The sequence below is a fragment of the Nannobrachium achirus genome (genome assembly GCF_963921795.1).
Source record: "Nannobrachium achirus genome assembly, chromosome: 13".
NCBI classification, from domain to species: Eukaryota; Metazoa; Chordata; class Actinopteri; order Myctophiformes; family Myctophidae; genus Nannobrachium; species Nannobrachium achirus.
Genome location: NC_137833.1, coordinates 30,838,409 through 30,852,608, shown reverse-complemented (window position 1 = coordinate 30,852,608; position 14,200 = coordinate 30,838,409). Strand labels below are relative to the sequence as shown.

Here is a 14,200-nt window from a genome sequence, read left to right as displayed (position 1 = left end):
AAGGATATGGCATCACAGGGCTCTCTGGTAGCCACTGTCCCCTTACATCTGTTTGTGACTCCTTTCGTTTTGTCATTTTTCAACAGGACTGCGAGCGGCCCGGCCGAGCGTGTCACACCATCTCTTGCACTCTGGGCCCACAGTTAAAAGAAGAAGCATTGAGTATAGACGTACGACTTTTGCTCAACACAGAAATCCTCAAGAGGGTAAGATCACGGCAGATGCATTTGAAGAGACTAGTCTATAGAACAGACTCGAAACAACTATATTTACAGTACACCATCCCCCTTCCTCTCCGTCTCCATCTTTCTCTGTATATTCCAATAAATTCTCATAATGCCTTTTGCAAGCAAACATTGGCCTAGCATCGTATGGTCTATGGTCACCTCTTAGAACAATTTGATTCGTACATTTTAAAGTTTTGCCATAAACACTACACAAGGACAATGTCACGAGTCACTACCATCAAGGGTATCGGTAGAAAACATGGATGTAGGGGCACCCACTGGCCTACCGGTCCAGGCACATACCACATATGCCTGTCAGGCTCAGTGTCCCCATCTCTCTCAATCCCCATCTCTCTCCCCATTTCAGTCAGGCAGTCTACTGTCCTATCAATAAAGGCATAAAAGCCCCAAAGAACTAACCCTAAAAAACACAGATGTAAGGGTTGTAGTTTTCACATTCACAGATTATACCCCAGTGACATCACTGGAGTAAACTTAGCACAACAGATAAAGTTGAAAATTGGGTTAGGGTAATATACCTTTAACCCAGTGGTTTTCAACCAGTGGTCCGGGGACCACCAGTGATCCTTGAAGGGATTCCTGGTGGTCCCACTCCCCAGCTAAATGATGGTGAGTTGGTAACCAAATGGACCCTTATAGATTATTTAACTCTTAGGGAATGTAGAAGAATTGTTATTTTGATCAACGATTGCCTATCTCTCCTATGGTACCACGTCAATCAATACAGAATACAGAAGGGGAAAAAGGACAACAAAATATTCTACGTTTTGGGCCTGAGAGGTAAAATCTCATGGCTCAAATGCTGAATAAATAATGGACCTTGATATGAAAAAGGTTGAAAACCCCTGCTTTAACCATTCTAAGTCAATTACAGGCTGTCATGACCTCCAGAATACAATAACACTAACCAGCGCCCCCTGGTCTGCCCCGCAGGACAGCGCCTCTGTGATCCAGTTTGTGACGAGGGGCAGCGTGCAGGTGGACGACAGAGCCGTGGAGGTTCCCAACGGCCTGTCAGAGGACATCTCGGTGAGTATACTGCACTGTGTGTATACTATCGAAAAATAGCAGATATACAAGCTCGTAGAGCTTGTAGATCTGCTATTTTTGAAAAAGTTGTGAAAATGTGTGCACATTTTTGATATGTATTTTTAAAGCGAACGTTTGTAACTCAAATTCTGCTTCTGGGGGGTCCCTGGAACTAAATATTTTGAGATGGGGGGTCCGTGGCCAAATAGATATAATTTTGGGGGTCCTTCACATGAAAAAGGTTTGAGAACCACTGACATAGTAGTCTCTCAAGAACAGACTAACTGAGCTCCAGTTGAGTGAAAAGGACCTTTTCTTTGACGACGGCTGGCCAGATTGCTGACATAGAAAGATAGGTTTTTCAAAAAACCTTAGAAGGATTCAAAAGACACTTATAGCATCGGGTCAAAATTCAAATTTTCATGATTTTTCAAAAATAGCAGATCTACAAGCTCGCATATCTGCTATTTTTCAATAGTTAAAGCATAAAATAATGATACACAATAATGTGTACCCGTTCTAAATGGGTTAAGTACTGTACCTGAGTACAATTCTGAGGTGCTTTTACTTTACTGGAGTACTTCCAATTTCCGATACTTTTACTTCTACTCCACTACAACTCGGATCCAAACATTGTACTTTTACTCCACTACAATTATTTGAAAACTTTAGTTACTAGTTACTTAGCAGATATAAATTATAATATTATAAAACATATATTAACCACTTTAGTCCTATTTTATACCAAGGCTATTTGAAAATAGCTGATCTACAAGCTCACAACACATCGCAGCGCCTTGAGCTTGTAGATCTGCTATTTTCAAACAATTTGTACTTTTACTTTTGTACTTTCAGTATATTTTGATACCAATACCAGTACTTTTACTCAAGTACATTTTGAATTCTACTACTACTACAACAGAGCTGTTTTACTGAAAAGTACGAGTTTGGGACATATTAGGTATATCCACTCGACAGCGATGACATGATACTGTGCAATACATTGATTGATTGCACTCACTCACTTAGAATCACTTTGTTTACCAAGTAAATTTTGTAGAATGTGACACAGCAGGACAAAACAAAAGACCTGGACTCCACAATACGCCTTTTTACAAATTCCTTTCGCCCAGTCTGGATCCATAACTTCAACGCACTGTATATGTATTTCCATCATCAGATGCACAGCAGAAATGAAGGACATGTCATCGTGGCCTAGTTAGTTAGACATTCTTTGAGCCTATTGATGTGCAGGGTCCAGTTCAGCGTGGTGCATTAAATGGGACTCGGGCCTAAGAGGGGAACAGCTGGGAACGTGGGCTCCATGGTGACGATTCTGTGGGCTGTTTTAGGGGGTCCTCAGCTGCGCTCAAGGACGTGCTCTCTCCACTCAAGCCCCCACCCGCCCCCACAGCGCTGACTGATTGGATGGGGCACCAGAATGGTGGCGATGATTATATTGAGCACCCCGGCCTCCAAACCTGGGATCCGAAGTGTTTTAACTGATGAGGTTTCCGACTGTGTCACGGGACCTCTTGCTCTTGTCGTCTGACCCCAGCCACCAGGAGGGGGTCTCTGCAATTCCACAACTGTCGTTGGATATATGTCCATCCTTGGCATGCCGCTCACAGCACTTAGTGGGCGTGCTGAATCCGACAGCTATAACCCCCCCCCTTAGCTCTTTTGCAAATGCAATAACCCTGTCCCTTACTGCTTTCAGAGTACACATTGGAAAGTGTAATTTGTGGTGCCTGGTTTGCAGCATTCACCGCGTGCCTACTGACTGTCAGCAGCACTCCGGGCTCTGTTTATTACCCCGGCATTCTCCATGTAAACAAGGCCGCAAAAACCCGGAGATGATAGAAATATATACGAATGAAGTGTGAGTTACGGGGGCGTGCGAGAGAAAGTGAAGTTCGAATGCATTTTGTGTGTATTGTATTACTTGCCTGCTTGATTTGTGCACGAACGGAAACTCAGCTGGTGTCCCACAGGGTAGGGGATCACAGAGAGGCCTTCGTCTTTGTTGTAGACGTAATGGCCTTGGCATCCGTAGCCAGGGGTGTCACAAGGGGGGGGGGAAGTGGGACTGAGTTACTAGGGCCCAAGGTGGAGGGGAAAGATAGCGGATATACAAGCTCACAGTGCGGCACCGAGTGCCACGCTGCGAGCTTGTAGATCTGCTATTTTTGAAAAGTCATGAAAATGTGTGCAAATCTTTGGATATATCTACTTTTTAAGCAAACATATGTAACTCATATTTTGCTTCTGGGGGGTCCCTGGAACTAAATATTTTGAAATGGGGTCAAATACTTTGGGGGTCCTTCACTTGAAAAGGTTTGTGCACCACTGACATAGAAACATAGGTTTTTCAAAAAAACTTAGAAGGATTTGAAATATTCAAAGACTTGCACAAATGTTCACGTTTTTTCAAAAATAGCAGATCTACAAGCTCGCAGCGTGTCACTCAGCACCACACTGGGAGCTTGTATATCTGCTATTTTTCGATAGTTAAAGCACAAAATAATGCGTAATAATGCGTTCCCAGTCTAAATGGGTTAAACCCCCTCCCCCTATGAAGAACATTCTTGGGGGGCCCGCAGTGAATCCTTGTACCCAGGGCCCAGAATTTGGTGCGACACCCCTGTCCGTAGCAACGGTCAGATTCCATGCATCGGGGGGCTGAGCCTGAGCGAGGAGGTGTAAATGTGGGAAAGTATTCCAGAGTGCCGCCAGATCTATCTTCAGTCGTCCATGTCGTCATGTAGTTCCTTTTCATGTGTATTCAAAAACCCACAAGGAGAGTTGTACGGGGATGTAGTGTAGGTCTCGTTTATAACACGTGAACCCTAGCCAACATCGTGGGCACATGGCTTGTAGATTTTATTTTAAAATAGATTTAGTGTATACGGTAGGTTTTAAAGGACAACCTTGTTTTTTTACAACAAGGGTTCATATTTTAGATAGTCATTAGAGAAAAGAAAGAAATAGTGTTAAAATGTTTTCATTTACTTCTTTCTATCATTTTAGTGATTTTAAAGATTTTGATTTGCATGCATGGGGGCATGCAACCTGGGGGCATGTCTAAATATGTCTTTTTAGACACAATAAGCCCATTCCCAAGATGCACCGCAATCTTTCATAGGCAGATGTAACTTATGGGGGCTGGTGTAAATAGTAACAAAGAAATTGCCGGCTTGTTCTGTCTAAAAATACACAATTAGCCACTTGTACACATGCCCCCACCCACTGAAATCAAACTACTAAAATCGCTAAAACAATAGAAAGCAGTAAATGAAAACATTTTAAAACTCATCTTTTCTTTTCTCTAATTACAATCTAATAAAATTGAACCCTTGTTATAAAAAACAAAGTTGTCCTTTAAGTGGCTAACATGTACGTACATACAGTACATGTGAAAATGATCTGTTTAAGAAGACTGAGTGAAGTCCTAGTGGTCACCCGTTTCTGACTATGAAAAACAGATTGCTTCATCACCGCCGACTATGTCTTGTAACTGTAATTAAAGGTTTCCTTTAACAATCAAATTATCAAGCCAGCTTCATTAGCATCATAATTTGAGTAAAAAGAAGTATGGGGGGAGTACTTAATTCCAATATTAAAACTGATCTTTTTGATTATACAAAAAATAGACTCACTCACAAATAAGTATAGACTTCCATTACTCCAATTAAGTAGTATGAAATAATAAGTAGCATAAATGATCATTTAGTGAAAGTATAATAACAGTAGCTACCGCTTTCCCCGGTCATTATCACTTCTGTTGGAGTGGAACACTCACTGTATACTGTAACCTCAGAGTGTACTTTATCATACAAGTCATGGTCATATGACAATATACATTTAGCTATTAGTGCTCATATCGCTTAACACGTTTTTGAGTTTGCCAGCAAATGACTTAAAAATAAATATGAAACCATGCAAAACAAATACAAACAAAACACTGACATCTGAATATCCATAAAATGATATTGCTACAGTAAGGACTGCACAGTACACTACTGTTGTAGTTAGAACTATTATAAGGGTTATAAGTCAGAGTCTGTTATCAATGACAGATTACTTAGGGGGTCACTGTGAACACATGTCATGGGAAACAGGCCTGATAGCCGTTATTTATATGTGCCCTTAGGCTATTTGTTTCCAGTGCCAGCCTTCCCAGACAGGACAGAGTATTATTCATTTAACTCTTGAGTGTGACCAATTGCAACCAAATGGACCTGGATGTGGATGCTGCACTTGACTGAATTTTAGGTAGCAATACATCCAATGGAGTGGAGGAAATATTATTTATATATTTGCTGAATACAAGTGGATTTTTTTCTTTGCAAACTTTTTATCCCACAATTTTTCTAACCCATTTTTCACCCAGTGCCAATTGCCTAAGCTGTAATCCTGGGCGCTGCTCTCCCTCTGCCAACCTGGGGAGGGACCCGACCGAACTGAGCTCATGCTTCCTTTAGTGTGTGAGGAGTGAGCAAGCCACTTCTTATCACCTGACAGGGGGAGCTTCCCCGGTTGAGCGTAGCGCGTGGAAGGAACACGTTATTCAAAACAGTTCCTTTCCCCTCCACCAGGCACCCCGGCTGGCCAGGGGGAGGCATTATAGAGACCAGGATTACTGCATGTTTTTGTGAGGGTATACCTACCCTAGGGGACTCAGGGAGAACATGCAAACTCCACACACAAAGGCCCTTTCGCCAACCCCACCTAGGGTGGGGCGATGACAAGACAAGTGGATTTTAACTGCTGTGTTAATGGGTGATAATAAGATAACAGGAAACAGGTGTTCACTTCTATTTTAATGTATAGTCTCTAGGCACATGCTTGTGGGGACTGGGGAGTTATCTTATCTTGAAATTGCTCATCTTAAAATAATACTGCAGTAATGTTACTTGTATTTATACCCCTCACAAGAGGGGGCAGATGATTACTACCCAGAAAAATAGTAGTCTTTTACATTTTATTATTTAGGGAATGGCTATCCTTGTGATGATTTATTTTGTGTGCGCGCGTGCGCCATGCGGTGCATGTGTGCGTGCGTGCGTGTATGCTTATGTATTTGCGTGTCACAGCCTGGAGAATGTGCAGAATGTGATTGTCCATTCTTCCTAAAACTTGAATTTCAACATAAAACTTAATCCAGCATATTATAATATATGTGTATGAAACTTTAATGAATCCACATAAATTTGATCACTATATGAGACAGAGAGTCATAATTATGTTTTACTCAGTCGTACGACGGTGTCGCGTGCCCAAAGCAGCTGATCTGTGCTCTATCAGTTAGGGGTTAAGTGTCTTGCTCAAGGACACTTCGACACAGGGAGAGCAGGGGATCGAACCGGGAACCTTACGATTCCCTACTGATCCATTGCAAAAAGAGAAAAAGTAGCAGATCTACAAGCTCAAAACGAGTTGCTTCGCATCGCGTTTCGAGCTTGTATATCTGCAACTTTTGATTCTTTGTGAGACGCTGTAATATGTTCAAGGAGGGTTTTAATTTACAAAGAAAGAAAAGGTTTCTGCCTGATAGCAAGGGGGTCCCCAGCAAAATACTTTTATTTAGCACCACAATCAGTTTATAGTCACTTTAACCCAATCTTAAATAGCCAGTCTACAGGCTCACAATGCGTCATGATGCGCTGTGTGAAGTTTATAGATTTGCAATGCAATTTGGACATTTGTATGTGTCTTCTGAGGGCCTTTGAGCTTGTTTGTATGTTGGAGTGTTGGAGTGTGAGAGACTAAGTGACTGTAATGTCGTGGTGTTCCAGCTGCTGTTCGAGGCTCTCCACAGCCAGGAGCCCAGAGGTTATGTGGTGGGCTGGATCATCGCCATCAGTCTACTGGTGGGAATCCTCATCTTCCTGCTGTTAGCAGTGCTACTCTGGAAGGTAAGCCTTAGCCAACCAACACACACACACGCACGCACGCACACACACACACACACACACACACACACACACACACACACACACACACACACACACACACACACACACACACACACACACACACACACACACACACACACACACACATACTGGATGTAGGTCAGCAGCACTTCCCAACCTTTCTGGATCAGGGTCCACTTGTAAATCTCCAAAGAGGTTCAAGCTACGCAGGGTAGACGGCATAGCGTGTTTATTTTAATGATCAATCAATAGTGTTCTGGCTTGGATCAATGGAAGTATACGTTAAGTTCCTACTAAAGAAATAGCCAGTCTACAAGCTCACGATCGTGATGCGATGTGTTGTGAGCTTATAGATTTGCAATACAATTTGGTTTGGCACAAAATCTTTCCAGCTGGTGTCTGAGGGCAAATGCATATCAATTTGGGGGTCTTTGTCTGAGAACCACTGTCATAGAACACTGTACATGGGAATACGTTGTTGCACTACTCTGCCAGGAAAAGATTTCTGGACTGGATCTCTGCTAGGTGCTCTGATATACCAGTCTCCATCTTGTCACACTGGTCCAGAAACTCCTGCACACTTTTCACAAGCCCCTTTCTCTTCGTTCTGCAATCGCTGAAATGTTCTGGAACGTTCAGGGAATCTATTTGTTCTAAGATTTTCATGAACTGCTCGGCTGCCACTTTCACTCTGCGGCCCAATTTAGCCAAGGCTTCTGCCCGAAGTCCCTTGGCCAGGAAGCCATTCTTGAGTCCTGTCAACTCTCCGTTGGCTATTTCCAGCTTTCTGGCCATCTGTTCCACAGACCTCTCGATGTCTTTGAGCCTCTTCAGTTCAGCCTCTTCTTCTGGACCATTCCTCTTCTTTCCAATCACCATGAGTCTGCAGCCTTGTTTTATCCCCAAACCGGAGAGACTTTTCTCTGTGTCTTTCAGCGATTTACCTTTGAAGATGATCGTCTGTGAAGGCTCTGGAACTCCTGTGACTTGAGCGACAGCCTCCGACAGGTCCTTCAGGAGGGGTTCATTTCCGCTCTGTCCCGTTAGGATGATGCTATGCTTTGTAGAGCCATATGACACTGACACGGCTATCGATTGTTCTGCCATTCATGTCACACTGCAGTGCACCGACTTCCTGATGCTGTCAGCTTAGGGTTCTCTTTCTCTTTTGTTGATTGAGCTCAGGTCACATGCCATGTGATGTCAGATACAAAATAAAGAAAAAGCCGATTTGCACCGCCATGTCCATATTTGGGTGTAATCCGCCTGCAGCTCCCCAGAGAGAGATGCATAAACTGAGGATTTTTCAGTGTAAATTGTGATCCCAGAGATTAAAAAGAAAATGGGAGATCTGTGGCCCAATGCATATCAAACTGCGGTTCCTTGAAATTAAAAACCGCTGTGACTGAACTAAACTATTGTGGAACCCCAATCTACACTGTAAAATCATCAGTGCTTTTATTTTTACTCAGAGAGTGTACAACTGCAACAATTCCATGTGTACACTCTCAGAGTTATACAGACCCATAAGGGTCCATCTGGACCGCTGGTGGTCCCCGGACCAGACGTTGACAAGCAGTTGTTGTAACAGCCAGCCAGAGAGGCCAGTCAGTCTTCAGCAGCCAATGCCAAAGAACAAGTCTCCAAATTGAACAGCAATTTACACCATCCCCACACACACATGAAAGCACACAATCTCAAAGGGAAAACGGCAATCATACTAATGTCCACAGGCCGCGTTAGCACAAAACTCCTTTTCTTTTCAAGCCCTTCCATTTTCCACTGGGAATACCACAACTAAACCCTGGAATGCTGTTGGTCCTGGGATGTCGGTCCCCCCCGTCCCCCCTCTTCTCTACTCCCTGGATCTGGCCAAAACAAACCCCTCTTACAACAGCAGCACATGTCCTGTATTGCCTTCTGCAGGAAATGGCTGACGTGAGCGGGAGTTCTGTATCAATAAATGGCAGCGGCCCAAAACCAGTGGTGTAAATAACTTTTACTCAAGTACTGTCTTAAAGAGATATTCCATGTCTACTGCCCGTGGGTCAGTTCCCATACATATTGTAAATATGTAGTGGAGAGTCAGTCTCGAACACGAAAGAGAACTTTTACTCAAGTACTGTACTTAGATTTAGAGGTACTTTTACTAAACTGGAGTATTTCCAATTTTCAATACTTTTACTTCTACTCCACTATATCTCAGAGGCCAATGTTGTACTTTTACTCCGCTAGAATTATTGGAAAATGTGAGTTACTAGTTACTTTGTAGATTTTGATTATTATTATAAAATATGCATTAACCTAACCTAACCTAACCACTTCAGAGCTATATATACTTTGGCTATTTGAAAATAGCCGATCTACAAGCCCACAACGCGTTGCGATGTGGCGTGCTGTGAGCTTGTAGATCTGCTATTTTCAAGCCATCCACACCAAGCATTCTTAACTTTATATTGTTCACTACAGTTGTCCTTATAAGACCACATGACTTTTAAAACAATATGAATTATTAATAGTCAAAGTGCTTGGTGTGAACGTGCCTTAAATATTAAATGTGAGTGCTGTTTGCGAGGAAAAATGCAAAAGCACTCTGTTGAGAATGTGCTAAGGCTAAGCACACTCAGACATTTAAAAGTAAGAAAAGCTCATAATGTAATAAAATCATGATTGCCCAACGTAATAACAGATTTTTGCATAATGTAAAAAGAACCTTACAGTATGTAGTACACTCATAATGTAATAACAGTTAATAATGTAATAATGGCTCTTATTGTTGATAAAAGTGTTGGTTTTTACATACCGGTAGGACGGCATATAGCATGGCTTTTTTATGTTTTTTACATTGTAATAACAGTTCATAATGTAATAACGGCTCTTATTGTTGAGAAAAGTGTTACATCATAATAATCAGTATCAGTGTTATATCAGTATTGTGTTAATATCATGGTCAGTATCATGGTCAGTATCATGTCAGTATCATGTCAGTATCATGGTCAGTATCATGTCAGTATCATGGTCAGTATCATGTCAGTATCATGGTCAGTATCATGTCAGTATCATGGTCAGTATCATGTCAGTATCATGGTCAGTATCATGGTCAGTATCATGTCAGTATCTTAATAGAAAAAAGGCTCTGCAGTGCCTGTACTGTCTCCGTCATCAGAATAAATTCAGGTTGTTCTACAACAGCATCATCAGAGCATCCTTACCACCCACTAACGGAAAGCCCTACAGAGGGTGCTGTTTTTCAAAGAATCTTTCCTCTGCCTACTGGGAATGTATGTGTAAAATGTCATGCTGATCGGTTCAGCAGTGTCCGCTGTACATTGACAGAAAGATGGACAGTTTTCGCATTGGCGGAGAAAGGAATGTGTGCGATGTAACAGTTTTATGACAATATGAGAATATCGATTTTTATATATATTTTCAGATTAATTAGATAGATAGATAGATACCTTTATTATCCCAAGGGGGAAACTGCCATGTGTGTAAATGGGTGAATGTGAATGTGCATATTGTAAAGTGCTTTGGAGAAAAGGGAGAGTGTTTTTTGCAGGTCGTTCAGTCCGAGTGTATCAAAAATGCACCTCGGTCAAGGCAGACCAAAGCTTGTGATTGGCTGCACGGAGGTGATGAAAGTCGGGGGGCGGAGATACATCTAAACCTAACCTTAACCCTAACCCCTAACCTCAGTAAAATTAACGCTGGTGAATGCTAACCTGGTGAAATGCTAACCTGCCGACGCTGGTGAATGTTAAACTGGTCGGAACAGCGGTGCTTAACCGAGGTGCATTTTTGATACACTCGGACTTAAAGACCTGCTAAAAATACTCTCCCTTGGAGAAAAGGCACTGTATAAATTCACCATTTATTATCGTTGACCTGGGGTCCCCACTTACGACCTCAATAGTAAATGGTAAAACAAATAAAACCTGTGACCCTGAAACACGAGTGTTGCTCTTCTCTCCGTCACAGATGGGTTTCTTCCGCCGGCGCATCAGAGAGATCATCGAGGCAGAGAAGAACAGGAAGGACAGCGAGGAGAGCTGGGACTGGGTGGAAAAGAACCACTGAGAGTTGCGGTTTGGGCCTAGAGAGGACGAGCCAGTGAGACTTTAAAAAAAAATTGGGTCGGGAAGGATCCAATGGCACTGGGTCTCGCGGCCCAGACCCCTACACAGTGGGACCGGGGGGCCCTGCAGTCTTCCATATGTGGAAGAGAAGAATATTCTCCAGATTTTTTGGAGACTTGACATTTCTGTGGGTGGGGGTGTCCAGGAAACAGACGTTTGAGGTGACAATGTGGCTTGCCAGAGGACACTTGCTGTGGAATCCAATTAGTCCCAACGGAGGTAAACTCCCAGCCAGCGCAGTGTGGGACTGTTGATGGAAGCTGACATCCGTCTCAGGATGTGGAAGTGACACGAATATTAGCGGGACAACAAAACCCTCAGGGCAGTGTTAAATAGCAAATTTATTTTTATACATACAGTATAAGCCATATTGTATGAAAAAAACTGGGGCTTCGAGAAGAGGTAGGTTGCTTTTTATTTTGTAGGCCAATGCAAACATACTGTATGTACAGTATGTTTTCCTAAAAGCACTGATGTCTGATAAGAGTGGATGCCTTTGCTCCGTTGTTTAACTTTTCTAGGCCAAAGCTATGTCATGTATAGTTTATGACTGCAGTCAGTTTGTATATCCAGTTTTCTCTTGCAAGTGAAAGATTGTATCTTTTTCTATACCGTTTCCTGCTTATGAATTATCTCAATCATACATCGGGCCCCTATCCTACTAATAGATAATAAACCAAAGTTAAGTTCTTGGCATGACACCCATAAAATACTGATTTAAAAAGTCACGTTCTTAATTCATCTCCTAGTATTCTAATAATTGTCCATGCAGTGTTCATGATCAATCGCAAGCGCTCTCTGAACTCAAGAGGCCCTTAACTTCCAGATGCAGATATCAGCAACACTGTGGAACATTATATTTACACTTGATTTGTCATACTTACTTTAAAATCCACCCCACATGTCAGTGAACCTATGGCTGAGGGGAGGTGGACAGTAAATAGTGTTATAAGCTTCCACTCACTCTTTTAAGCTTTGTGACTTTCCAAGATAAGCATTCCTTTTGGTTACGTTGTTTTCTTCTTCTTTTTTTTACACATACTTGGCCTTTTGGTGATGTAAGTGAGTATCTAAGAAATCAGACATTTAGTTTAAAAAAAACACTGTCAAATTCATAGTGTCAATCTAACTCCAAGAGTGTGTACAAGTCGTTTCACTTGGAGTTAGATTAAAACTAAGGGTTTAACAGTGTATCTTTGGAATTCTTGGGATATGGAAAAGGCTTAAAAGTGCCAGCGAAATCAACAGAAGCTGCTTTAGCCAGGAACTCTTGCTCAGGTATACAGTTAACTTCAGTGACAAACCTGTCCTTTGAACGTAGACTCCCTCCAATATAGCTTCTCAGTTCGCAGCAATCAACAGGTTTGTGGACCTTTTGACGCCAATTTAATTACTTATTTGTCATTTTTCTTGCTTGCCATCTCTCGAAGATGTAAGATCCAATCACAATTGCAACATTATCCACTCCTTAGTGTTCAGCTAAGTAGAGCGTCTATGAGGGATGAATTTATGTTTAGGTTATTAGGCATTAAGCTTCAGGAAGGGAAATATGTGATACTTTGCTCCCCACGGCCATATGAAGATGGGAGATGGGAGTCTACCTTACATCCATTTAAAGGGGCCCGGAGTGTGAGTAATGGCCTAAAAATAGGTGGGAATGTGCTGTGCTCCATCACTACACATAAACTAGCTCTTTGGGGCTTATGGGAAAAGACTGATTTTAAGTCAACATGTAGGAATGTTAGCGCCCTGAAACCCTGCCACCATTGAAGCACATGGCTTCTCAGCACAGAGCTCATCAATCAGTTTTGAGTCCTTTATGTTCTTACAAACACGTCTTCTCAAATGAGGCGGGTTTGCTTTGGGTTTGGGTAGAGATGTCAATGCAATTCATGGACGAATTCAATGTCAAATGTCCCCAGAGTTGGAAGGATATAATGTTAACGCGATCCAAAATGTCCACCACCTAAAACTGTGTTTCTCAACCTTTTTTCAGCTTTTTTTATGTCCAATTTCCAGGTCCCCCCAACACCCAATTAAAATGTAAGCTTTATTTTTATTGTGTATCTGTGTTATTATCATTTTTGAAAACATCTCATCGATATCCAAATGTCAGATTTCACATTCACCTGGACTGTTAGTAAATGATTATTATGATTATAAGTAGAATTGTATATGGATGTCAGGTCCTGTCACATTAGGCCCCTCTCACAGCTCATAGCACTGAATGTCATGTTACCATGTCACCATCCCTGTTACACAGTGCTGAGAGGGGCCTGGTGTGACAGGGTCTGACCTCCCTGTGACAGGGCTTTGACATGATACTGACTGTGATAACTGACCAAGATACTGACATGATACTGACCAAGATTCTGACATGACACTGACCAAGATACTGACATGATACTGACCAAGATACTGACATGATACTGACCAAGATTCTGACATGACACTGACCAAGATACTGACATGATACTGACCAAGATACTGACATGATACTGACCAAGATACTGACATGACACTGACCAAGATACTGACATGACACTGACCAAGATACTGACATGATACTGACCAAGATACTGACATGATACTGACCAAGATACAGACATGATACTGACCAAGATACTGACATGATACTGACCAAGATACTGACATGATACTGACCAAGATACTGACATGACACTGACCAAGATACAGACATGATACTGACCAAGATACAGACATGATAATGACCAAGATACTGACATGACATTGACCAAGATACTGACATGATACTGACCAAGATACAGACATGATACTGACCATGATACTGACATGATACTGACATGATACTGATACTGACCAAGAT

The 14,200-nt window shown here is 42.1% G+C and overlaps 2 protein-coding genes across 3 annotated transcripts in view; one reads left to right on the top strand and one right to left on the bottom strand.

The window, feature by feature from the left end:
* The window catches only part of itga9 (integrin, alpha 9), a 96,439-nt gene extending 82,561 nt beyond the window's left edge, over positions 1-13,878 (top strand). The window contains exons 25-29 of one of the 2 annotated variants that reach the window (XR_013962630.1): positions 87-206; positions 1,182-1,277; positions 7,076-7,195; positions 11,195-13,538; positions 13,641-13,878. Coding sequence is in view for 1 of the 2 variants with exons in the window: in XM_080739885.1 (XP_080596011.1) it covers positions 87-206; positions 1,182-1,277; positions 7,076-7,195; positions 11,195-11,293 (435 nt within the window). In the remaining variant the exon portion in view is untranslated. Of the gene's footprint in view, positions 1-86; positions 207-1,181; positions 1,278-7,075; positions 7,196-11,194 lie in introns of both variants that reach the window. The other variant, XM_080739885.1, reaches the window with a different exon arrangement.
* On the bottom strand, positions 7,700-8,323 carry LOC308296575 (BAG family molecular chaperone regulator 1-like; the record flags this gene model as incomplete). Its single annotated transcript, XM_080739887.1, has 1 exon — positions 7,700-8,323. One exon carries the CDS (start codon positions 8,321-8,323, stop codon positions 7,700-7,702), a length of 624 nt encoding a protein of 207 aa, XP_080596013.1.
* Positions 13,879-14,200: the final 322 nt, after the last annotated feature.